This window comes from Equus quagga, chromosome 10 (genome assembly GCF_021613505.1).
Source record: "Equus quagga isolate Etosha38 chromosome 10, UCLA_HA_Equagga_1.0, whole genome shotgun sequence".
NCBI lineage: Eukaryota > Metazoa > Chordata > Mammalia > Perissodactyla > Equidae > Equus > Equus quagga.
This window is the reverse complement of record NC_060276.1, coordinates 15502899-15529343: the sequence shown is the minus strand read 5'-3', so window position 1 is coordinate 15529343 and position 26445 is coordinate 15502899. Positions and strand designations below refer to the sequence as shown.

The following is a 26445-nucleotide window of genomic DNA, read 5'->3' as shown; positions in this document are numbered from 1 at the left end:
TGACAACAAGGTCTGGGGAAGAGGTATGTGACAGATCTATCTCAGTAGACATACAATGTGAAGATGTTCGTGTCTTATGAGAGTTCTCAGCAAAGAATAACCTCAGCAGAGCAGTATTTTAATAATCTAATGAATAAAGTATGCATTGTCTAGATATCAATCAGCCTCTTTCCCCAGCAGTCGTGTCATAATCCAGTGGGCTCAAAAACTAAGTGGCCATGTGGCAGGGATGGAGGTTATGCTCAGCAACATGGGCTTCCACTCACCAAGGCTGATCTCACCACCTTCACTGCTGAGTGCACAATCTGCCAGAAGCAGAGAGCAACACTGAGCCCCAACATAGCACCAGTCTCTAGACTGATCAGTCAGCTACCAGATGGCAGGTGATTACATTGAATTCCTTCCATAAAGGAAGAGCTAGTACTTTGTTCTTATCCAAAGAGACACTCTGGATAGGGATTTTCCTTCCCACCTGTTGGGCTTTTGAGAAACCAATATTCATAGACTGGAAAAATGCCTTACTCACCATCATGGTATTTCAAACAGGATCACTTCTAAACAAGCAACTCATTTCACAGGAAATGAATGCAATAGAGCAATGTTCATGGAATTTACTGGTCAAATTACATTTCCCCTCATCCTGAAGAGGAATGACCTTTAGAAGACTCACGTTTCTAGCTAGGTGGCAATAACTCGAGGGGCTGGGGAACAGCCTCTAGGAGATGGTAATTCTCTAAGCAGTCATATGCATAAATATATGGTGCTGTTTCTTCCATCGCATGGATTCACGGGTCCTACAATCAAGATAAGGAAATGGGAGTGTCTCCCCTCACTATTACCCCTAGCGATACAATAGAACATTTTTGCTTCTTATCCCCATAATTTAATGTTCTTCTGGACTAGAGATCTTAGTTCCAATGAAAGAAATGCTTTTTCTGGGGGATACAACAATGACTCCATTGAATGAGAAGTTAAGACTTCCAGCTGGCCACTTTGGACTCCCATCCCTCTCAATCAACAGGCGAAGAAGGGCTGTACTGTACTGGCTGGGTGACTGAACCTGAATATCAAGGGCAAATTGAATTCCTACTACAAAAAGGGCTATGGAGGAGTACGTCCTGTACGTCTACAGAGCTTCTTGGTACTCCCATGTTTTGCAATTAAAGTCAATGGATAGTGTCTGTATATCAAATCACCATGATGTACACTTTAAAAATATCACAATTTTATTTGTCAATGAAGCTGAAAAAAAGCCAATGGATAATTATAATAACCTAATTGAGGCAGAACATCAAATGGTCAAATCATTCAAGAATAAAGATTTGAGTCATCCTCCCAGGCAAAGAACCATGAAGAGCTAAGGTGCTGGCTGAGGACAAAGGTAGTAATGTAACCTGCTGCAGAAACCAGGACTGTAATAGTATTTAGCCTGATGAGTTAATAACATACCCCTCCTCACGTGGGAAAACAAATAAGAAAGCAAACTATATTTTCAAAGGAAATTCTTAGGGCCAAAGCCAGATTTTACTGACAGAGAATCATAACATTAAAAAGCTCTACTTCCTTTCCTTAACCTTTGGAAGGCAATTCCCTTGAGTGCCATATTCTAGGAAACTACAGCAATATCCAGCGCCATTCTACAGCATAGCAAACTTGTCCTTGTTTCTCACGGATAGTTGTGATAACAGGATTAACTTTTTTATGTAATTAACTTTGTTGTGAGGATGGTGGGAATTTATTTTTTCTAGTACCTTCTCAAGGTCCTGAGTCTTCTTTTAAGCCTGAAAATAAAAAGACATTTCATTAACCAAAAGATGGCTAAAGCACCTATGTTGTGCAAGACATTGTGAGAGATACAAAAAGGAATTTATAATATACATGGGATCATAAAGTGAATCCTCACTGAAAATTGGAGGATACAAGATCAACACAAAAAAATCAGTTGTGTTTCTATATACTAACAATGAACAATCTAAAATGGAAATTAAGAAAGTAATTCCAACTAAATTAGTATCAAAAAGAATAAAATAGAAATAACCCTAACAAAGAAGGTGAAAGATTTGTATACTGAAAACTACAAAACATTGCTGAAAGAAATTAAAGCAGACACAAATAAATGGAAAGACATCTCATGTTCATGGATTGGAATATTTAATATTGTTAAGATGCCCATACTATTCAAGGCAATCTATAATGCAATCCCTATCAAAATTCCAATGGCATTTTTTGCAGAAATAGAAAAATTCATCCTAAAATTCATATAGATTCCCAAGGGACACCAGATAGCCAAAACAATTTGAAAAAGAAGAAAAAAATTGGAAGACTCATATTTTTGATTTCAAAACATATTAAAAAGCTGCAGTAATTAAAACAGTATGGTACTGGCATAAAGACAAACAAATAGACCAATGGAATAGAATAGAGATCCTAGAAATAAACCCTTATGTATAGAGTCAAATACTCTTCTGCAAGGGTGCCAAGACTACTCAATGGGGAAAGGAGTCTCTTGAAAATATGGTGTTGGGAAAACTGGATATCCACATGAAAAAGAATGAAGCTGAACACTTCATCTTACACCATAAACACAAATTAAATCAAAATGGATTAGAGACCTAAATGTAAAACCTAAAACTATAAAACTCCTAGAAGAAAACATAGGGACAAAGCTTCCTGACATTGGACTTGGTAATAATTTCTTTGATATGACACCAAAAGCACAGGCAGCAAAAACAAAAAGAGACATATGCTGTGTGTAGAGAAAGTTTCTGCAGGGGAGGGAGTTCATAAGTTCAGCTTTGACACATGGAAAGGGTTGAATTTTAAATTTAAATCAATAAAACTTAAAATTAAATTTAATCATTTAAAATTAATCATTTAAAATTAAATCAATAAATTTAAATTCTCTTAGACACACAAGTGGCGATACCATACATGCATTTGAACTTGAGTCTGGAGTTCAGAAGCAAGTTGTAGTCTAGGTATAAGTCTGGGAGTTGTTGAAATACACGTCGTATTTAAAGCTCCAATACTATGTGGGATCATCTAGAGAGGGAAGGTACTCAAGAGGAGAAGGTCCAGGATCCAGATTAGGGGACCTACAATATTTAGTGGTAGGAATGAAAAGAAACAACCAGAAAAGGAGAATAAAAAGGAGTGCCAGTAAGCAGGGGAGAAATCAGGGAAACGTGGTTTCTAGAAACCCAGGAAGGTTTCCATGGAAGAGTGAGTGAACAACTGTGTCAAATATTGCTGAGAAGTTAAAGGCAACAAGTAGCAGACACTGGGGACTTGACAAAGACAGTTTCAGTAGAGTAGAGGAGGCAGAAACCAGACTGTACTGGGTTAGAGGATGAACAGGAGGTGATGATGTGCAGAGAGGGAGTGGAGACCCATCCTCTTGTTAAGCCCGTCATCTCCTATTGCCTCAGGAACCTGCTTCATCCTTCTAACTCTTGCAGCAACTGAAAATGGTTGCACCTCATTAGATTCTTTCCCTTCCACTTGCCAAAATGCTCATATCTCTCTGTTCCTCAAAGACATAATTATCACCTTCCTCCCTATTTCATTAACAGCAAGGCCATACTCTACCTTTTCTTAGATATGGAAAGATGTTGGGTTCTCTAGGACTTTTCACTTTGTTTTCAGACCCTGCAGCAAACTCATCTGCTTCATCAGTCCTCATTCACTGAAAAAAATCAATCAACATATTCCATTAATGCTAAAAATGCAATCATCACAAAACGGGAAAGTCTTCACATGTGTATACAATCATGCACTTGCATCAATATAAGTTTTAATCATGGGGCAAAAATTTACCATCCCCCAAGAAACACTCTGTTCTCAGAAACACAACTTCATTTTAATCCAGTCTATGTGAAACAAGGAGGAAGTTAAAGTACAAGGTGTTGTCCAAAGCCAAACGTGGTACCACCATGATTAATCAGAATGTTTGGGGAAGGAGAGGCTCGCATCAACCCAAAGGGGACAAACACGCAGTTACCCACGGAAGAAGTACAATCCATTCTGCATCAGCCCTTTTCAGGGGAAATCATTCTTTTTTTTTTTTTTTTTTTTGCCCTTTTATGCTTTAAATTCATCATTAACTTTTTTTTTTAAGATTGGAACCTGAGCTAACATCTGTTGCCAATCCTCTTTTTTTTCCTTCTTCTTTTTCTCCCCAAAGCCCCCTGGTACATAGTTGTATACTCTAGTTGTGAGTGGCTCTGGTTGTGCTATGTGGGACGCCGCCTCAGCATGGCCTGATGAGTGGTGCCATGTCCTCGCCCAGGATCCAAACCTTCAAAACCCTGGGCTGCCAAAGTGGAGCATGTGAACTTAATTACTTGGCCACAGGGCCGGCCCCACCTCATTAGCAAATATTGATTACCCTTTACCCAATGGTACACATAGATGTTGAAGGGTAGGGTAGTTTGAAAATGTAAGTCCTCTCACTCCCAAACACAGAGAGATTCAAATATGTCCACCTACGTACTGGGTGGAGGGGGTACTTTTCAATGTTGGGGATGAGGGCCAGAAGTATAGAAAGTCATCTTTAAGCTGTTATCATCCAAGGATAAGCAAAGACTATGCCCTCCATTATTTGAATAGAATCATGATAAACAATTTTCCATACCATTTCCATTTCCTATAATAGAAAAGCACAAAGAGAGTAAAACACTTCATTGAGCATTTACAACCTGCCAGGTACTATTCTGAATGCTTTACAGGTGTTAGCTCACTTAATTCTCTGCAGAGCCCTGTGAGTTAGGTGTGATTATCATCCTCATTGTTATAAACGAGGAAACCAAGGCACAGAAAGAGTAAGGAAAACTCTCATTAATTGAGGATTGGGGTGAGGTGGACTACCATTAAGCCTAGTTCTGTTGGACAAGGATTACTGCATGTTCTGTGCCTTAATACCAATGGTGTCTTCCATGAGTGGAGATATAACGTGTCTCCCCCATCCCTGCCAGGGCGGAGATAGAGCCCCAAAAAAGAGCCACCCTTCAGGGCTTAGAAAGAACACACAAGGAAAAGTACCACTCGCAGGTCTGAGTTACAGCACCCAAGTAAGTGCCCCCACCAGGACTGGGACACAGCACCCAAGGAAAGCCCCCATACTGCAAAGCTGAGATAGGGTGCCCAAGGGAAATTCCCCTCCCCCCAGTGCTGACAGAAACACCCAAGAAAGAGTGCTGCACCTGGGCTGAAATAAAATACCCAATGAGAAGTCCTCTCCAGGGCTTAGAGAGCTTAAGAGGAAAATCCCTCCCTCCAAAAGGACGGAAGTCTGCATCTTGTTGGAGAGGCCCAGCTGTGACTCAATGTATGGCAGAGAATTTTTGTGGTGCCAGAAACCCAGCCTCTAGAATTAGAGATGTACTGCCCCAGGAAGAATCCCTTTGTCTAGGACTGAGATCAAACACTCAAGGGAAAAGCCCCTCCTTTAACACAGCTAAGATAGAGGGCCCTAGGAGGGCTCCTCCCCATCTCCACGGGGCTGGGACAGGGAACTCAAGTAAAAGCACTCACCCACCCACCCCCAGCTAAAACACAGCATCCAAGGAAGAGGCCCTATCCCAGGGCTAATCTATAGCCCCCGAGGAAGAGTCCGTCCCACAGGGCTGAGACACAGAATCTAAGAAACAGCCCCAAACCCAAGGGCTGAGATGGAGCAATCAAGGAAGAGACTCCCCACTGCATGGCTGATGAGCAAGCAAGGAAAGCCCCTTCTCCCCAACAGAGCTGCGATAGGGAGTGCCCACAGGCAAGTCCTCCCCTAGTACTGAGATAACCACCCAAGGAAGAGATCCTCCTCAATGGACTGAGATAGAGCACCCACGGAAAGTCCCCTCCTCAACACAGCTGAGAGAGAGAGCCCAAAGGAACGTTCTCCCCGCGCCGAGACAGTCACCCAAGGAAGAGTCCCCCACATGGCTGAGGCATGACACCCCAGGAAGAGTTCCCCCTCCCAGGGCTGAGATAGGTCACCCAAGGAACAGTACCACCCCCAGGACCGAGAACACCCAAGGAAGAGTTTCCTTCCAGGGTGGAGATAAAGTACCCAAGGTAAAGCATCCCCACCCCAAGGGGTGAAATCCTGACCTTATTGGAGATGACTAGAAGCAACTCAGAGAATGGCAGTAAAGTTGCTGTGGTGCCACATCAGTAGAACTTTCTAGAAACCTGCCCTCTGAAAGTTGCCGGAAATATGCCTTTGGGGTATCTGGGAATGTTGTACACAGGAAAGTGTCTCACCAGAAGCAGTCTGATGTATTACTTCCCAACAGGGGTTCAAGGGAAGCTGCTGGCTATAGAGTGCTGCTGGCCACACTGCCCCGTACCAGCCGGGTGCCGGAGAAGGCTGTGTGCGGTGCAGAGCCCCGTGCTAGAGAAGCCTCCTGCTTCTCTGTCCTAGCAACGCAGAGCCAGGAGGCAAAACTCTTCCCCTGCAATGTCTCCGGCGCCCTCTACAGACAAACTTCAGTGACAACTGCCACAGGAAAAAAAAAAGAAAGGAACCAGAACCATTTTCACAGATCAGGACAAACAGGTGAATCTGAAGCTGAGAGGCAATAAATAAACAACCAGCACACTGTATAAACAAATAAAAGAGGAAAGTCATACAATCATCCTAATGGATGCAGAAAATATGTGATAAAATGCAACAACTACTCATGGGGGCAAAATTAAAAGCATTTCTTATGGTCCAGAAAAAGAGATGATTGATAGATGATACAGATAGATCATAGATAGATGGATAGATAGATAGATCATAGAATAAATCTTTTCCAGCACAAGGTAAACTATTGTTGAATCTGGTGAAAGAGTTAACGGTAGTTCTTTCTACCACTTTTGTAAATTTTCTGTAAATTTTACCAGAATAAAGTTACAAAAAGTAAGAAAACAAAAAAAAATTATTTGTTAAGAAGTGAATCTCCCACAAATCTACAGTGCATATTATTCCTAGTGGTGACAAATTAGAAGTATTGGAAGTATTCTTCGTAAGATCAAGAACAATGAAAGATGTCCACTATCACCACTTCTATTCAACATGGCACTACAAGAATCCTTAGCTTGTACCCTAAGACAATAAAAGATAAGTTATTTGACCAAACTAAAGACTCAAAGCAGTCTATAGACAAAGAGTTTAACAAGGAGGCTAGGTATAAAATCAACACATAAAAGTTAATTGTATTCCTATATAACAGCAACAAGAAATTTAGGAAATGTAAGCTTTTAAGCTATTATTAAAATTAGCAAAACTATATAAGGAATAAATATGTAAATATATATATAGGAATATATATTGTATACATGGAACATATTTACAGAATATATATGATACATATATACATGGAGAGAGAGAGTGCATGGAATGAACATAACTGTGTAAAACAAATATGCAGACAATTATAAAATTTTATTGAAAGACATCAGAGAAGACTTACACAGAGCACTACACCATACATAGGAAGACTCGGTGTCTGCTTCCACCAGCTCTCAATTTAATGTATGAATCTAGCACAATTACAATCAAAATCCCAACAGGGTTTTCAGGGAACTTGACAAGCTGATTCTAAAATTTATATGGAAAAGTAAATGCCCAAGAATAGCCAAGACAAACGTGAAAAAGAACAAACTGGGGGATGTGCCTTATTATCAAGACTTATTACTAACCTTTAGTAACAAAGACAGCGTGACACAGAGGCAGAGGTACACAAATTGAACAATGATACGGAATAGCAGAGCCCAGAAATAGTCCCATGAATATATGGAAATCTGATACATTTCAGAGGGTCATTGTAGATCACTAGGGAAAGAAGAGACTTTCTTTTTGCAGTGTATGGCCCTGGGACAATTGGCAATCTACATGAGAAACAATGCAATTAGATCTCTTCCTCACACCATATTAAAAAAACATTTCAGATTAAGTACTTAAATGTGAAATTAAAAATTAAGACTTTAGAAGAAAATATACAAGAGTATCTTTAAGATTTCAAAATAGGAAAAGATTTCTTAAAGAGGACACAAAAAATGCTAAATATAACAGAAAAAGTTGATGCAATAGTAACGGTAATACTCTCATTTTTAAGTTTGATAGTAAGTTTACACATGTCCCTTTTAAGTTGCGTCTTACATATATGCTCCATATATTTTTGTATGGACCAAATATTACATTGTAAAACACTTGACTGCAAAAAGAAAGGTAGATAAATTATGGCAGAGAAAGAGGTCAGTATCCTTAATAATCATGGAAGAAATAAGCCCAACTTTTAGCAGAATTCTAGTCTTACTAGTGAACCTGTGATTTAAAGAAATTATTATAAAAGCAAGGTTAACATTAAAGGAAATCATAAAAACAAAAAAAAAATCCTAGCAAGCTGTTATTTTTAATGAATACTTGTTTCATCCAATGAATGCAAAGATGGGTCAACATTCGAAAATCTAGTCTTATAATTCACCATTTTAATAGGTAAAAAAGAAATGATTATCTCAATAGATACCAAAAATGCATTTGACAAAATTCAAGATTCATTCCTGAATTTTAAAAACGATAACAAAGAGTAAGATACAAGGTTAATATACAAAAGTCAATTGCTTTCCTAAATACCAATGACAAACGGAATTTGAAATTTAAAAAACAGTACCATTTACAATAGCACCAAAACGATGAAATACATATAAATCAAACAAAATATGCACAGGATCTCTATGTGGAAAACTACAAGATCTATATAAATGTAGAGATAGTCCATGTTCACAAATTGGAAGATTCAGTATTAACAGGTCAATTCTTCCCAATGTGATCTGTAGATTCAAAGCAATCCAAATCAAAATCCCAGTAAGTTATATTGTAGATATCGACAAACTGATTCTAAAGATTATAGGGAAAGATGAAAGACCCTGAATAGCCACCGGAACACTAAAAAACAAGAACAAAGATGGAAGATTCACACTACCCAATTCCAAGACTTAGTATAAAGCTGCAGTAATCAAGACAGTGTGGGACTGGCAAAGGAGTAGACATGTAGATCAATGGAATAGAGTAGACAGCCCAGAAATAGACCCAAACATAAACAGTCAACCGATTTTCGACAAGGGAGCAAAGGCAATTCAATGGAGAAAGCATAGTCTTCTCAACAAAGGGTGTTGGAGCAATTGTATGTCCACATCAAAAAAATGAACCTAGACACACATCTTATATCTTTCACAAAAATCAACTCAAAATGGATCATAGTCCTAAATGTAAAATGAAAAATGATAAAACTTCTATAAGAAAACATAGGAGAAAATCTAGATGACCTCAGACTTGAAAATGAGCTTTTAAATTCAATACTAAAAGCATGATCCATGAAAGAGAAAATTGATAAGTTGGACTTTATTAAAATTAAAAACTTCTCTGTGATAGACACTTATAGGAATAAAAAGACAAAACACAGACTGAGAGAAAGTATTTGCAAAGCACACAACTGTAAAGGACTTGTATTTCAAATATACAAAGAACTCTTAAAACTCAACAAGAAGAAAACAACTCAATTCGAAAATGCGCAAAAGATCTTAAAGATTATTTCACCAAAGGTGAAATACAGATGACAAATAAGCATATGAAAAGATGTTCAAAATCATTTGTCATCAGGGAACCAAAAATTAAAGTAATAAGATATCACTACTACCAGAATAGCTAAAATTGGGACCTATTAGAATAGCTAAAATTGGGGCCAGCCCCATGGCCAAGTGGTAAAGTTTGCGCACTCCACTTTGGTGGCCTGGGGTTTGCCAGTTTGGATCCTGGGAACGGACCTACACACTGCTCTTCAAGCCATGCTGTGGCAACATCTCACACAGCAGAACCAGAATAGCTAATATCTAGGATATACAACTATGTACTGGGGCTTTGGGGAGGAAAAAAAAAGAGGAAGATTAGCAACAGATGTTAGCTCAGGGTCACTCTTCCTCACCAGAAAAAAAAAAAAAACAAAGAAGAAGAAGAATAGCTAAAATTTAAAACCTTATAACGCCAGTTGCTTGTGAGGATGCAGGGCAACAGGAGCCCTCATTCATTGCTGATGGGAATGCGAAATGGTACAACCACTTTGGAAGACAGCTTGGCAATTTCTTACAAAGCTGAACATAATCTATAATCTATGAACATAAGTAATTATGCACCTTGATATTTATCCAAGTAATCTGAAAAATTATGTCCACACAAAAACTTGCATGTGAGTGTTTAGAGCAGCTTCATTCGTAATTGTCAAAAACTGGAGATATCCTTCAATAGGTGATAGACAAACAAATTGGACTATCCATACAATGGATTATTATTCAGAGATTTAAAAAATGAGTGACCAAGCCACAGAGAGACATGGCGGAACCTTCAATGCATATTTCTAACTGAAAGAAGCCAGTCTAAAAAGGCCACATACTGTACGATTCCAACTATATGGCATTCTGGAAAAGGGAAAACTATGGAGATAGTAAAAAGATCAGTGGTTAACAGGTGCTCAGGGGAAGGGGAGAGAGGGCTGAACAGGTGAAGCACAAGGGATTTTTAGGGCTGTGAAATTATTCTATATGATAATGCAATTATGGATACATAACATTACAGATTTGTCAAAACGTATTGAACTTTAGGGCACAAAGAGTGAACCTTAATGTACACAAATTTTTAAAAAACCATTTAGGAGGTCAGGGGACTCCCAGGATAGAATGCAGACTGTGACAAAACAATCTAATCGTATTACAAATTTATGAAACAAACGTACTGAAGAGGGGTGGAGGGAGGTGCTGACCTAAGTAACTTTGGAAATGAGTGGAGTCTGTAAAACCAATGGCAAGAACCCTAAATAATCACTGTGCTCTAGGTGGAAAAGTCGTTTCCCATGGGAACACGGGTTCACAATTCTGAAACCACTTTACAAGTATACTGGAAGTAAACAATTCAAGTAAGTGGGTAGCAGATGGTGGGGACCAAGTTTCTCAGCGTTGGAGTGGGAATTTACAGAGAAGCAAGGGGACGAGGCTAGAATGATTTACATAGTGACAGATCGAACATCGGTATGAACTCATGTTTCATTTAATAGAAATATAGATGTTACATACAGAAATGTTTAAACACATGAGCATATGCACACGCTAACATACACACATATATTTCCTTCCTCTGTCAGCTGAAAGGGCCTTGAAGCAAGGACACCTCAGTAGCACTGAGCACAACTAGGGCTCAGATCTTGGTTTTTAATACCATTCTTCAATAAAAGGAACCAGGTTCCTTAGCGAAAAGGCTGATTCTAGGACTGGAGAAGGAAATATACAGGATGAGCCTGGAATATCTTGTAGTGCCAGAAAGTAAGTGCTCAAAACAATATCCACAATAATGGGAGTATGTCAAAGGGACACAGGAGTCAAATTAAAGAGCTACCAATGTCCAAAACTAGAACAATCTCAACAACAAAATTAAGTAGTATTTCATGATAACTCAAATTATAAAATAAATATCCATGAGCCCAAATGCATATAAATAAAGGACTGAATAAACTAATAAATGGGGGAGAAGAATCACATCCTGTGGAGAATAATTCCAAATAATTGATGGAGATACTCCATCCTCAAGGAGGTGGAGCATGACTCCCCACTCCCTGAATGTGGGTTGTGCATAGTTACCACCTTCCAAAGAGTGCAATATGGAAGCGGGGAGAAAGAGTAAGTTTACATTGGAGAAACCTGACAAACACTTCAGCCAGGTGATCAACATGAACATCAACAGTGGTAAGTCGTGTTAAGAAATACGTACCCTTGATATAATAATAATGGTATACGTAACACTTCAGTCTAATAATGAGAAAAACATCAGACAAATCCCAATAAAGGAACATTCTAAACAATACCTGACCAGTACTTCTCAAAACTGTCAAGGTCAGCAAACAAGGAAAGTCTAAGAAACTGCCACAGCCAAGAGGAGCCTAAGAAGACATGACGACTAAATGTAATGCGGTGTCCTGGATGGGATCCTGGAACACAAAATGGATATTAGGTAAAAACTAAGAAAATCCAAATATTAACTATAGTTAATCATAATGGATCAATATTGGTTCGTTGATTGTATCAAATGTATCATGCTAACGTGCTTGTAACAGGGGAGGGTAAGTGCAGGGTATGTGGGGACTCTGTACAATCTTCCTAATTTTTCTATAAATCCAAAACAGTTCTAAAAAAGTTTATTTAGAAAATACTATTTTTAACAAGAGGTAGAAGGACCGTTTAAGAGAAATTAGAGAGACACACTAACCAATGTAATTTGTGAACCTTGGTGGCGGCAGCTATAAAAGTCATTTTGGGGCCACATGGGGAAATCTGAATATTAAATAATATTGGATGGCTCATCATTTTCTTAGGTGTGAGAATGGTATTGTGGTTAAATGGAAGAACGTCCTCACTCTTACTAGGAGAGGCACACTGACATATTTAGGGATGTCACGATGTCACGAAGTGTGATGATGAAGTCTGCAACTTACCACAAATGATTAAGGAGGGGGGGGAAGCGCATTTGGAGAGAAGAAAAACAAAAACGGCAAATGTTAGAAATAATGAATCTAAATGAAAAGTATATTGATGTTCATCATACTATTCTTTCACATTTTGTATAAGTTTGAAATTTTTCAAAATAAAATTCTAGGAAAAAGATCAATAGGATTTTAGAATTGGACAAAATGATACTAAAGTTCATCTGTAAAGATAAACATGTAAGAACAACTAGGAAAAAATCCTGAAAATAGTAATAATGAGGTACGGACTAGCGAGGTCAAATACGAAAATGTATAACAACTTACTTAAAAGACTAGTAATTTTTGCAACAGACTGCAGAGCTCAGAAACCGATATAACTATATATGGAAATTCAGTGTATGAATGAGGATGGCTTTTCAAATCAGTGTGGGAAAATAGTTAATAAATGGGGTTGGGATAACCAGAGAGCTTATTTGGGGGAGAAATACGTGGAATCCTTACCTCAGTCCTTCTACCTAAATAAATTCCAAATGAATCAAAGATTTAAGGTTAAAAAAAAAAACTTAAAAGTACTGGAAAAATACATTAAATTTATTCTTAAACATAAAGAAGGCCTTTCTAAGCAAGGCACAAACCCCAGAAGCCATAAGGACTGATAAGTTAACTCCATAAATAAATAAAATGCAAGAAAATATTATTAAACATATGACAATGCACCAATTTTCTTAGCTTACAAACAGCTCATACAAATCAATAAAAAACAAATCATCTAATAGAAAACAGAACATGACCAGACAGTTCACAGAAAATGAAATATAAGTAACCAACAAACATGAAAATGTGTTCCATCTCCTTCATTAAAATGCATTATAGCTTCATTTAGATGCAAGATACTATGTATTCACTTTCAGACGATCAAATTTTAAAAATCTAGTACCCAGGGTTGGCATGGGCCTCATAAATAATTATTCTTATACATTATTTGTGGAAGTATAATGGGCAAAGATTTCTGGAGAACAATCTGGCAACAACCACTGAACTGAAAATGAAAAACACCATTTGACCCAGGGTTCTATTGCTAGGCATTACCCCTGTCAGTATAATCTCATTACATGTACAAGTATGCTCACTGCAGTATGGTTTAGTAATAGTAAAATACTGGAAACCATCTGAAAGTCCATCAATGTTCGAACAGTTATAACACATTTGTACATTGGAATACCACACAGTCATCAAAAAGACTGAGGCATTTCTGCATATACTGATAACAGAAAAATCTTATAAGACACAGGTAGCAAAAAAAGCAAGGTACAGAAGAGTGTATACAGTCTGATTCCATTAATGTAAAACTTTTTTAAGTATATATTTGCTGGCAAATAACTTTTTTCCTGAAAGAATGTACAAGACACCTTAAGCTGGTTACATTCGGAGAGAGGTGTTAGGAGGAGGAGGGAAGGAGGCAAGTGTTAACTTCAAGCCTTTCTGTACCGTCTGACTTTTTTTGCCAAGTGCATATATTATCTTTCTTTTTTCCTTTTAAAAGAATACTTGATTAGTAGGTTATTTTGAGACAATCCTAGGTAGATTAGAATACTGGCAGTGCTATTTTTCAAAATACTGCAGATAAGTGCCAAGTTTTGTGATCAGAACTACCCCTTGGATTGTCTTTAGACTTTACACTTGCCCCCTGACGCTTTAATCATGATTTCCTGTTAAGTATCAAGTGACATTTTGTAATGGTAGTTGGGCTATCTAACAAATTTGTGATGGAATGATTAAACATTGCTACTCGAGGACTGAAATTCTTATACCCAAAAGGGTATTTGATAATTTATAAAATGAGCTTACACATTCTGTTTCAACTCTAAAAAAACATAAAATTGCAATAAGACTTTACATGTACCATAAAAAGTAAAGTATCCATTGAATTTAGTAAAACAGCATCACACTGGAAAAAAATACAGTCATAAAATTAACACTTACATTTTTCTGGGGACAGAGAAGCAGAAGAAAATGAGATTAAAAGTAAAAAAAAAAAACAAAAAACAAAAAGAAAAACCACTTCCAAAAACAGGGTGAGACAATCATTTATTTATTGGACAGGGCAAGGTCATTTAAAGAGAGGAAACATATCCAAAAGAATGTGTTTAGCTTGGTGTTACAGGCATCGATGCTCACAACGAACAACACTACTCAATACATCATGGAAACAGGCCACATACAACCAGGAAGATGCTGCCATGCCACTCAAAAAGAAGCCACAATGCTTAGGAAACAATCATCAGGGAGTTACAGAGCATCATCATCTCCAATTCGCCGATCTGCATTTTCTGTGGCTGGGCCATTAGCCCATAGCATTTGGCTGGTTCCCTGGTTTTTAAGAAGTGAGTATTCCTATATCATAGAGAGCCTTCAATAGTAACACACTTCTGAATGTCACTGAAATCACAGTCAACTGCAGGCTTAACTAGCTCAAATCACTACATTTTTGGACTACACTAGGTAGTCATGGACTGTCTCACAGCATTATAAATAAAATTCTGAACTTAATCCATTTAGCACTGTTACGATACACCCAAATCATCTTTAGTCCTATGGTACATACTTGAAAAAAGAGAGCAGAAATTCACTGGCGGAAATTAAAGAAGAAATTTGGGAAGCTCACCTGGCCCGAGGTATACAAGCTGCTAACAAAGTTAGACATGCCTGAAAACTGTTATGTCAATTATTTGCCAAATTATTTGTCATTAGTTGTAGCAGGTCTTTCCTGACTGGGCAAAGATTTCAATACCTATTCTAGAGACTAGCCAAAATATTCTAAGTAGAAGTACATCACAAATACTTGGTCATGAGGAAATCCTATTCGGCACAAGATTGACTGAGAAACCTGTTAGGTATCTCACCCTCCCTCCTCACATCCACTGCCTTTACCAACCACTGCCTTTCACAGCAAGCCCAGTTTCCAAGACGCAAAGTTCTCACTCCACATAAAACAAAACCATATTTGGGAAGCCAGTCCCAAAAGACCAGATATTGTACAAATTCATTCATATTAAATAACCAGAATAGGCAATCTATAGAGAGAGAACATAGATTAGTGGTTGCCCGGGGCTGGGAGGCACTATGGGGGAAATGAGAGGTGACAGCTAAAGGGTACAGGGTTTCTTTTGGGAGTGAAGGAAATGTTCTAAAATTGACTGTTGTCATGGTTGCACAACTTTGTGAACATACAGCAAAATCGCTAAATTGTACCCTTTAAATGGGTGAATTTTAAGTTATGTGAATTTTATCTCAAATAAATTTGTCAGAAAAACATATCAGGAAAGGAAGATAGCCCCAAAAGAGAAGAAAACAAGAGGCTCTTGCAAGTCACGTCAGACCTGAGGAAACACTAGACAAGCCTGACGTAAGGAGCTTGATTCTTGCACAATATTTTGATTTAATTATCACCACTTTAACCCGTGAGTTCACATTTTTAACTTATTTCTACGTTATTTTAGGTTATCAGCAGATTTCTAACTCTGTTCTCTCAGAAAGCAGGCAGAGTCAGTATTCCACTCACAGACTGGGTTGGCAAACAAAGCAAAACTGAACGACAATAAAAAGCCAATGATAAAACCACCTCGTGCTTTGGGGCTGTGTGTTAGCAGGCAGAAGAGAAGAGCTGAGGTTCATTCCCAATGGAAAAAATGCCATCAAGCGTAAGAGCATCTTATGACTCTTGCCTAAAACACATTTCCTTTTCAAATCTGCATACAGTTATTCCCTTTACACCTATTGTCACACCTGTACAATTCAACAAAAGCAATGTTCTCTACAAAGAAATGTTAAGCTTCCTGCAGATCAAAAAGCAGCCAAATTTCCCCAAAATTACTGTTTCTAAAAAAATCCTACTCTGTACCCCATCCTCACCTTCAGCAACATACAATGAAGATGGAAAACTCTAAGCCTGCTACAAATCAGAAGCTATGAAACAATTTCTTAACTGACCTTTTTAAAAACTTAAAGATATTAGTTCCAAATATATAGAACATATTTGGCCCAATTCCTTTGAAGTCTACCTTTAATAAGAAGTTTCCTTCATTTTTACTAATTCACTAGTTTAGTGTGCAATGAAATAGAGTTATTTTTGAATAAGTTAAACTGACTAATGACATGGAATCAGTTTTCCTCAGTGATTACTATTTTTTTACACAGGCAAGATAATCAAATCACGAATGGTCTTTTTGGTCTATCTTCAACTATTCTTATACTACAAAATCAATTAGGGAAATTTTTGACAGATAAATGAAGAGAACACAAGTAGCTTTACAACAAGTTGAGTTTGTTAAATACATTTGTTATGACAAAGAAGTTCTGACACAAAAATTGCTCACTGCACACAGAACCCCAGAGAAGTGATGAAACAAGACAGCTGATGTTAGAAGGTGTATGGGAGCAGAACGGGCTGAGAAGGCATGGGTACATTAAAAACTGGCCAGTACCTGCTGAAGCAGAGTCACTTTTTAGGGGGCATAAGAAAAACTAAGTCACCATTTTAGTCTCCTTAGAGAAGTGCATTTGTTGTTAAGAACTGAAGGTCATTTTACTATCGTTCGTGCTGCAAAATGCAGTAGTCACACTATTTCCAAAAGAATCCTAAAAACTGTAGTGCAAAAGAAATCTAAGAAAATAAATAATTACGAAACCATCAACATTTTTCCAAGAAATGTGTTCAAAACAGTGACTTTTACAAAAGATGTGAATTTGTTTTAAATGAAAAAAAGAACTCTCTCTTTGAAAGATCAAAGACTCATTTCACAGATAACTTATACCGCATTAATGACTTGATTAACAGTGTACAAACAAGGGCCATAGACTTTTGTTAATTAGGTCTGAAAGATCAATATAAATACTGATAGGGGAGTGTTTTATACCCCAAACTCCAATATTCCAGCTCTGTGTCCTGTCCTATTATTATAATTTGTAAAAATCTTAACGACGCAGTGATTCAAGTTTTCGTAACTTCAACGATGTGTTAGAGGACAATGCATCTTGGTTTGAAGAATTTGTTGTATCCGAAGGCCGGAACAGTACTCGACCACGATGATTAAATACATAAAATGATGGGTGATTCCTTAACGTGTCAAATGTCCTTAAAAGAAAAAAAGCACCAGTTTTAGATAAACCTTTATAAAAGTGTACGTGACAACAAGAAGGCTTCTAAACAATTATGAATTTGCTATGGGTTATATTTTAAACTAAGTTTAAATCCATGAAATCAGCCTATCAATGGCATTTATACTGTATCTCATTTTTTTTCCTGTACAAGGAAAGTAAGAAACCTGGAAAAGCAACAAAAGCCCTCGAATTTTTTTTATGCAGCCATTCCTTCCAGGATGTCTATGACTAATAACACAAATAATTGCTCAACTTTAATCACCTCTGTAAATCTAACACTAGCCCAGGTCAGTCTTTTAAAAAAACAGTACACAGATGGCACTTTTGATCAGTCTCATTTGGCCCTCACTATTCAAGCCATATGATCATTTCAGAGATCTGTTTTCCAAGAATCTTTCAAGTACAGCAAAAAATTTCTTTTGGCCCTTCTGTACCTGCTGTTGTCCAAACTCACATATTTTGCTACCACCTACTAAATTCATATATTTTGCTACCACCTACTTCATCCCATTCTGTTTTACTTGCTTCTTTCCTGGCCCCTTGCCTGCGATTCCTAGCAGACTCTTTGTAAGAACAGCAGTGGGTGGTGATAGTAGAGTATCCGCTCTTCTATTCCAGGAAGATACATGTAGTCTAAAAAAAGTTCACAAACACCTAAGTGTATGGCTTTTAGTGTTGGTTTGTTTTTAAATATTATTTTCCTGGGGAAAAAAAAGAACTCTTCCTTTAATAAAAACTCAAATCTCAAAGTCAGCCTACCTAAAAATCCAAGGATAGCCCCACATAAAACAGGAAGCCTGAGATATGACTATTTAAAACGTAAACTAAAAAGTAGAAGTAAAAAAGGGGTGAGTTTCCTCTAAAACGTAAAAGTTTACTGGGACTCCTTCTAGGGAAATATTGCAAAGGGTTAAAATATTCAGGATCAAGAAGGTGGGTAAAGTCCAAAGATGGAATTGAACAAAGTTAAACATGATTTTATGAAAGTAAGAAATATGGAAAAGAAAAGTGAGTAAAGCTCATGAAAATAGCTTAGAAGACGTATAGGAGACATAAGAAGCAGAATAACAAATATACATTAATCCAGGGATAGAAAAGGGCCGGAGAGCAGAGTTTGTTACAGACTAGGTTCAAGCAATAGAGGAAACAGAAAACCCCTTTTTCTTTCAAAGACTAAGCTGGGACAAGAGGATAAAAAGAAGAAAAAGGAAGGGAGGGAGGGAGGGAGGAAGAGCTGGAAGGAAGGAGGGAAGGAAGGAGAGGGAAGCAAAGAGACAGGACGGAGGGAGTGAGGAAGGAAGGGAAAATTTCCAAGGGAACATCTTCCTATATATCTATTTCCATCCATCTGTCCCTCCAACCAACCAACAAATAATTTTAAGCAACCATAACATAACATCTTATCCTAATATCAATAATCTGTCGTTCAACTTCCATTTTTCCTATTATATCAAACACTGCCTCAATATTTTTATCACATTAGTCATACAAACTGCATAATCAAGACATAAAAACAAAACCAACTTTCATGTACCAGAAAATATACATTTTAAATTACGTAAATGAAGCAAAACCCCTATGAAATTAAATGCCTATGAAAAGGGAAAGACTTACTTATTTTTTAGTTCTGAAGTGGCATCCATGTCTTTAAACTCCCCTGCAATATGAACTATACCATAACAGGTAACTGCAAAGGCCAGAAGTGTCTGAAGAACTATCTGTGAGTACAAAGATTGAGATTACTAAACAACATACAAATATTGTAAAAATTTGCAATTTTCTCTCCATCTCTTTTTAGCCTCTAACAGGTATTTCTCCCAGATCCTATCAAGGAATCACTTCTCACTTCAAATGATTTGGACTTGGACACAATACAATCTTCTATAAATTCTGTGGATCAACTGCAAAAATACTTTTGGGTTTTGCTCAAATAGCAAAAACAGGTACTGAGCCATTCAGAACTCAGTTATCAACTATTACCTGCTTCCAAGAGCAACCAAGAATTGTTCAATGTATTATTGTTAAATATCATAGAGTATAGAAAGAACAGCCCTTACCTACCACTCAGCTTAAGAAAGAGAACATTATCAGTACCTTTCAAGTCCCATGTGTCCCTTTCCAATTATATTCTTCACCCTCCCTCTCAACATTAACTCTTGTCCTGAATTGTGTATTAATCAGTTCCTTGCTTTTCTTTATAATTTTACCAGCTATGTATGTACCTCTAAAACATATATTGTTTACTTCTTCCCTTTTGAACTCTTTTGTGAGATTCATCCCTGTTGTGGTATATAGTTGTAGTCCATTCATTTTCATTGTGTTTTGTATTTCATTATATGAAAATACCACAAGGTATCCATTCCGCTGTTGATGGCTATATGGGCTGTTTCCTGTTTGTTACTTTTACGATGTCAATATGGATATCCTTGTGTATGTGTCCTGGTGCACAGGAGTAGAATCACTGGAGGAGAGCATACACACATTCAACTTTATTAGGTAAGACCAAACTGCTTTCCAAAAACATTGTGCAAGCAAAAACTTGCAATGTTTGCTATTAACCAACATGGGATTACAGGCATATTTTATTTTCTTGATTGTGACTTTCTGTATTTTTCAAATCTTCCCATTTCTAAACAGAAGGAAGTTATTTTTAAATAGATATAAATGAATTTGTGTGTGTGTGTATGTACCACAAAGCAAAGGTGATGAGAAAATGAGTTAATAGCCACATCTACCATATTTTTAATTATAGACAACTAAAGTCAAAATTAGCCACAAGCTATTACTCTAACTTTCTAAATTAAAACCTAATGTCATATGTTATACCAGTTTACATTCCCACCACCAGTGTACCAAGACCTATTTCATACAATGCAATCACAGGCACCATTAATAAGAACGTCATAAATCCATGAGTGTCACGAAATATGTCAAGATAAATTGCTAAGTAATAAAAAAGCTAATTATAAAACTATATACACATGCATAACTTTTTAAAGAAAAACTCAGTGTTTCAATTACGTAAAAGCATGAATAAAGATAATGTTGTTTATGCACAGGAAGAAAACTGAACCAATGATATACCCCAAACTGGTGGGAGTAGACTTGCTGAGCAATGGGGTCAGTTTTTTTTTTTTCTTAACTGTATTTTACTCTTTAGACTTACTGTTTGATTGTTCTTTTAAAGTAGAACTTACTACTTTTGTAATTTAAAGTTCAATAAAGATAAAAATTGTGAATGAAGCTCACGTATCATTTTAGCTTAAAAAAAACACCTCCTTGTTTTTCTTTAGTTTTACCATCTGTGTATATGTCCCTAAACAATGTTTTGTTAGTTTTGCTTGTTTTTATACTTTATATATGAAAGGAACTTTTCTAAAAAACGAAGTCAAATAATCAACTTTTTATGTCCATCTTAGACTATGGAAGGAGTAACTTCTAGAAAGACTATTTAAACTACAGTTCTAGAAGCCAAACAGATAAATCTTTTGTTTCCAAATTCTGGGGTTTTACAATGAGCGACAAAAGGTAGAGAACAGATATTATTTCATATCTGGAAGATTTTTAAGAGAATAAAACCCTGTAAAACATAAGCTATGTGGCTAATTTTTTAAAGACATTTTAATGGAATATAAATGACCAACTTACATCTATTGGCAGTGATTCATCTTCCTTTTCTGTTAATCGCATATAAGAACGATCTATAAACCAGAAGCATACCATTAAGGAAATTGTAGCCCATTTTTCTTTCTTAAAATGCAAGCAAATCAAAATACCAAAGAAGCAGCTGACTTATATGCTACATAAAGTAATGCTAATCCCGGATTCCTCAAAAACCTCTATCTTCTAAGGCAGTCAACCTGATCTTGAACTATTTTATTTACATCATGACTGTTTTGTCGCTTTATAAAACAGGAGAAGAGTGAAAGGTGAGCAAGTATGAGGAAGAAATGCCTAAACATAATTTTTCTTTCATTACCACAGGAAAACTAGAATCCTCTGAAATTCTTTCACTAACCGGTCAATCACAACTTTAAAAATTAATAAGTCTACAGAAAATCTCAACCCTGAAATAGCACCATCATCACATAGTATGGACAAACTAATATTGGTATAGAAATGTTTTTCCTGAGAGAATATGCTGGGGCAGTGGTGGAATAGGAGAAATTCCCGGGCATCAATTTCTGCTTCTATGATTTAATTATAATTCTGCTGCTGCCTTAGCCTCGGGAGGCAGCAAGGTATGAAGGAAAAGGATCAGGATCTGGAAGCTGAAAAGCCTAGATCATAATACCAGCTCTTGAATGTACTGTAATTGACTATATCTCATTCAATGTAAGACACTCTCATGGATTGTAACATGTATCTCAATTTCAGAGTGTTAAAATGTAGCAGGGGGTGTACGTCTCAGAATCAAAGAAATATAGTATCTTTTCACTGCCTAAGTTTCTGCAACAGTAAAATAGGAATAATGTGAGGATGAAAGAGATACATGATAGGCACTCTGCCATAACTAAGGTCACCACGGCAAAGATGAGCGCGCCACAGCACCACAGTATCTGCTGCCACAATCTGACGTGACACAGCCTCAAAGGTAAATACTGGTCTCTTTCCATCTTGAACGTTATAAAGAGGTCCACCACAGTGACAAATGCCACAAGGCATTCTCATCTCATGGGGAACATACAAACACAAAATCCTAATTCCAGAGGAACCTCACACAATCTCTATGTAATAATGTACTGTGGACTAAGAAACCCAAATTGCTGTGAGTGAACGTGTAGTGACTCTTAAAAGAGAATGTGTTTAGAAACACTTCTGAAGTTTTACCTTACAGGATTTAGCATAAGGACAGGTGTAAAAGAAAAATCAAACCAATACCAAAAATAGGTTTTGGCTAACTTCCCACTGCCTGTTCACTTCCCAGCTAGCTTTCTTCTTTGCACGAAGCCTAATCTCACTCTAACACTACCTTTAACCAGGTATTTCCTCTGTAAGACGAAGGGGTTGGACTTCAACAACCTCCTGCGCTTGGCCTGTAAAAATTTACAGCTGAAGCCTATTGTAGAAAATGACAAAGGATTTCACAGTATCCTAAGTTCCCCTAGGGCAGTGCTTCTCAAAGGGATGTAAATAGAATCACCTGGGGATCTTATTAAAATGCAGATTCGGATTCAATAGATCTGGGGCAGGGCCTGAGTTTCTGCATTTCTAACAAGCTCCCAGGTGATTCCCACGATAGTGGTCTGTTGACCACACTTGAGCAGCAAGGCTCTAGGATACTTTCCTTAACTCCTTGCCCCCGGAAAAAAGACTGGCCCCGTCTCCATTTATCTCTACACATTTTAGAAATAGCATCTATATCACTTTAAGTGTTTATTTCTGGATCCACTTGTTTCTCCACTCGTCTTTGAACTCCCTCAGGGCATCATTGTACCTCTGGCACCTAAGCACAGCGCAATTTCAAACAATTACTCAAGACTGAATTTTATAAAGCAGTGTAGCACACAGGTTCTAGAGTCAAACTGCCTGTCTTTGAATCCTGGCCCCACCATTTATCATCTCTGTAATTTTGTGCAGATTTCCCAGCTGTGTCAGTGTCAATTTCTTCATCTTTCAAAGGCGATAATGACAATAATAGCTACCTTACAGGGCTTTCGGTATGACTGAATTATATGCTACATGTAAAATGCTTACTTCAGTGCCTGGCAACGTGGTAAGCACTTAATAATGTCAGCTATTATTATTATTATCATTAAAGATTGGAGCTTTGGAGAAAGTGTCACAGAACAGAGGAGACAGGGGAAACATGACAACTAAATGTAATGTGATACCATGGATTGATTCCTGGAACAGAAAGAAGACATTCATGGAAAAACTGGTGAGATCCAAATAAAAGCTAGATTTGAGTTAATAGTAATATACCAATGTCAGTTTCTTAGTTGTGACAATATAACATGGTAATGTAAGATGTTACCAAGAAGGGAAACTAGGTGAGGGGTATACCATAACTCTTCTGTACTATCTTTGCAACTTTTCTGTAAATCTAAAATTTCAAATAAAGAAATGTATTTTAAAAATAAAGCTGAATTTCTGTCAGGCAAATGTCATAATACATGTTTGTAAAAAGTAGTTAAAATAACTGGATCATTTTAATTACATATAATAAATGGAACAAAAGCTTTTATCTTAAAAATAATTAGAGCTTTGAAAGAATTCACATTTTATTTTCTACTTTATTTCTATTTACTAGTTTTAGTAATCTAGCAAATAAAAGGAATGAAGTTCAACTTTGAATTCATCTCCTTCATTCAACAAATTTATTGAGTACCTACTGTGGGGAACATCGTGCTAGGCACTGAGATTACAGCAATGAACAAAATATACATTGCCCCTGTCCTCATGGGCTCTATAGGCTAGGACAGGGGTCAGCAAACTTTTCCTGTAAAGGGCCAGATAATAAATATTTTAGACTTTGCAGGCCTAAATACTCTATCACAACTATTCACCCCCGCCCTTAGGAAGCAGCCCTACAATACCTAAATGAATGGGTGTGGCCGTGCACCAATAAAACTTCATTGATGCACATTGAAACTTGGAATTTATATAACTGTCATGGATCATAAAAATGATATTATTTTGCTCTTTCCCCCAACAATTACAAATGTAAAAACATTATCAGCTAACTACAAAAACAAGAGGGAGGCTGCATTTTGCCCACATGCCAGAGTTTGCTGACCCCTGGTCCAGGAGAGAAGGAAGATCTCAAAACAGATCAGCTGTCTCAAGACTGCACTGCATCCTCCGCTGGACTCCAAGTTTCTTCTTCACGATACATCCGATTGTATTTGTATAATAAAGTACTTTTACTTTTTTTTTCATTTAAACTTCCCAATCACTCTGTGACACAGAAAGGGCAGGAATTAAAATCCACCTCAATGAAGACTCAGAGAAGGGACGTGACTTGCCCAAGGTCACACAGATTTAGCGGTAAAGCAAGTTTTTACGAACCAGCCCTCCAGACTTCCAGACCAATGCTCTTTCCTCTGTACCACAGTGCCTCCCTGACGCAAACGGTCACTTAACTTAGTCTCTGCCTGAACAGCCCAGGAGTGCCCAAGATGTTGTCCATCTAGTTGTCATGGGACCATGAGCATCCGAGGTTCTCAATCTGACACTTTGCCTGATCAGCCCCACGCTGGATCTGACATCACTTGTCCAGCATTCCCAGACAGACTCCCTCTCTGCGCATCCTGCAGCCCGCCCGTCCCGCTCGGAGCCCTCTCCCAGACACCCCCCTTCGAACCCGGCTGCAATCTCAGGTGTCCCCACTCTCCGCAAACTCAGAATCCGAGCCTTCCATCGGGGAGCTCCATGCCGCTTCTCGTAGTCACCCCAAACTGTAAGGTGTCAAATGACCGTTCCTGGGACACTCGATCTGACAGTCCCACAGGGGTGCGCCCACACACCGCCCCCGGAGTCCCTCACGGGACCGGACCCAAGCCCCCGGGCACTTACGCTGCGCGGCGGAAAAGGCCGCGTGGGCTAGGGCAAAGAGGCCGATGCCCACCAGCCCCTTCCACAGCGACGGCGCCATGATTCCGGCGGAGCAGCAGCCCAACAAAAGCAGCGAAGGGCGGCAGAGCTGTTCCTTCCTCCACCGGCTGGCGTCCGCGCAGCGCAGAAAGATGACGTCACTGAAGCCCTGGGCGCGAAGCGCCTCAGAGGTGGAAAAACAGAGGAGCCGTGAGAAAGCGGAAACAGGAATGCCGGGAAGAAGGGGAAAGCGACGCGGAATAAGGTCCGCGAGTGTCCACGAGCCAAACCTGCGCCGCGCTGCCTCCCTGCGCGAGGCGGAGCTGAGCGGAGGGCGTCAAAGAAGAGGCGAAAACCGGCCCGGCTGGGAAGCGGAGAGGAAGGGCGCCAGCAAATGAGCGCGGGCCGCGGGGCAAGGGGCGGGGCCTGCAGCGAGGCGGGGCGGGGCCTGCGAGAGGCCCGGGTGAGGCTGCGGAACCGGGGACTACAGGCGCTGGTTAGAGGCTGTTGGTACTGGGTCTCTATCCGCAGCAGGGGGGTTTTGTTTTTTGTTTGTTTTGCTTTTCCCTCAAGCTGTGTCCTTTGTTTCCTGTTGGCCTTTGCTGTGCTTCAGCCCTGTAGGAACCGGCACTGCGGAAGGAGGCAAGGGTGTGGAAGCGAGGAGGCGGGTGGAGTGTAGAGGGAAATAACCCGGAATTTGGAGCCCCAAACACGTGGCATGCGGGGGATGCTCAGTAAAAGTCAGTTCCCTTCTCCTTACTTTCAAAAGATGTTTGAGAAAGATTCGTGTCCAAAGGGGTGTAGCGCGGCAGGAGTTTTTTGTCATGAAGGGAACCAGTTTACATTAGGTAGAAATGAAATGGGAGGAATGTAAGAATGCTGACAATGCAGGCCCATCTTGTCTCTATCTCTATCTCTGATCAGAATAAAATGTACTCTCCTTTCTCGATTCCTGTTTGTCTTCATCCCCTAAAATGTAGACATTCGATAGTGAGGTTATCCCCTTGACCTCTTTTCATTCTGCTCTCCTTTGGCGAGCTCACCTATTCATTCCCACCGCTTCAGCCATCGTCGATATCCAGTGATTCCAAATAGACATCTCTATCTCAAATGTTTCTCCTTAGCTCCAGACCGGCCTTTCCGACTGCCTTCCGGTCATTTATTTCTATCCTGCGGCACTTCAAACTTAATATGGCCAAAACGGGATTCATCCTCTTTTCCAAACTCTGCGCTGGTTCCTCAA

The 26445-nt window shown here is 38.6% G+C and overlaps 1 protein-coding gene across 1 annotated transcript; it reads right to left on the bottom strand.

Moving 5' to 3' along the window:
• Nucleotides 1-13076: 13076 nt before the first annotated feature.
• On the bottom strand, nt 13077-25503 carry MMGT1 (membrane magnesium transporter 1). The gene is made up of 4 exons (XM_046673771.1): nt 25185-25503; nt 21315-21367; nt 19281-19384; nt 13077-17640 (listed from the first exon to the last, which is right to left on the bottom strand). Exons 1-4 carry the CDS (start codon nt 25261-25263, stop codon nt 17481-17483), a joined length of 396 nt encoding a protein of 131 aa, XP_046529727.1. The 5' UTR covers nt 25264-25503; the 3' UTR covers nt 13077-17480.
• Nucleotides 25504-26445: the final 942 nt, after the last annotated feature.

Excerpts from the sequence above, each read along its gene's own strand:
- MMGT1 (XM_046673771.1), bottom strand. The coding sequence starts at position 25,263 with ATGGCGCCGTCGCTGTGGAAGGGGCTGGTGGGCATCGGCCTCTTTGCC. Across the intron at positions 19,385-21,314 it reads ATGAATCACTGCCAATAGAT|ATAGTTCTTCAGACACTTCT; the intron begins GTAAGTTGGTCA and ends TTGTACTCACAG. Across the intron at positions 17,641-19,280 it reads ACTTCAGAACTAAAAAATAA|GACATTTGACACGTTAAGGA; the intron begins GTAAGTCTTTCC and ends TTTTCTTTTAAG.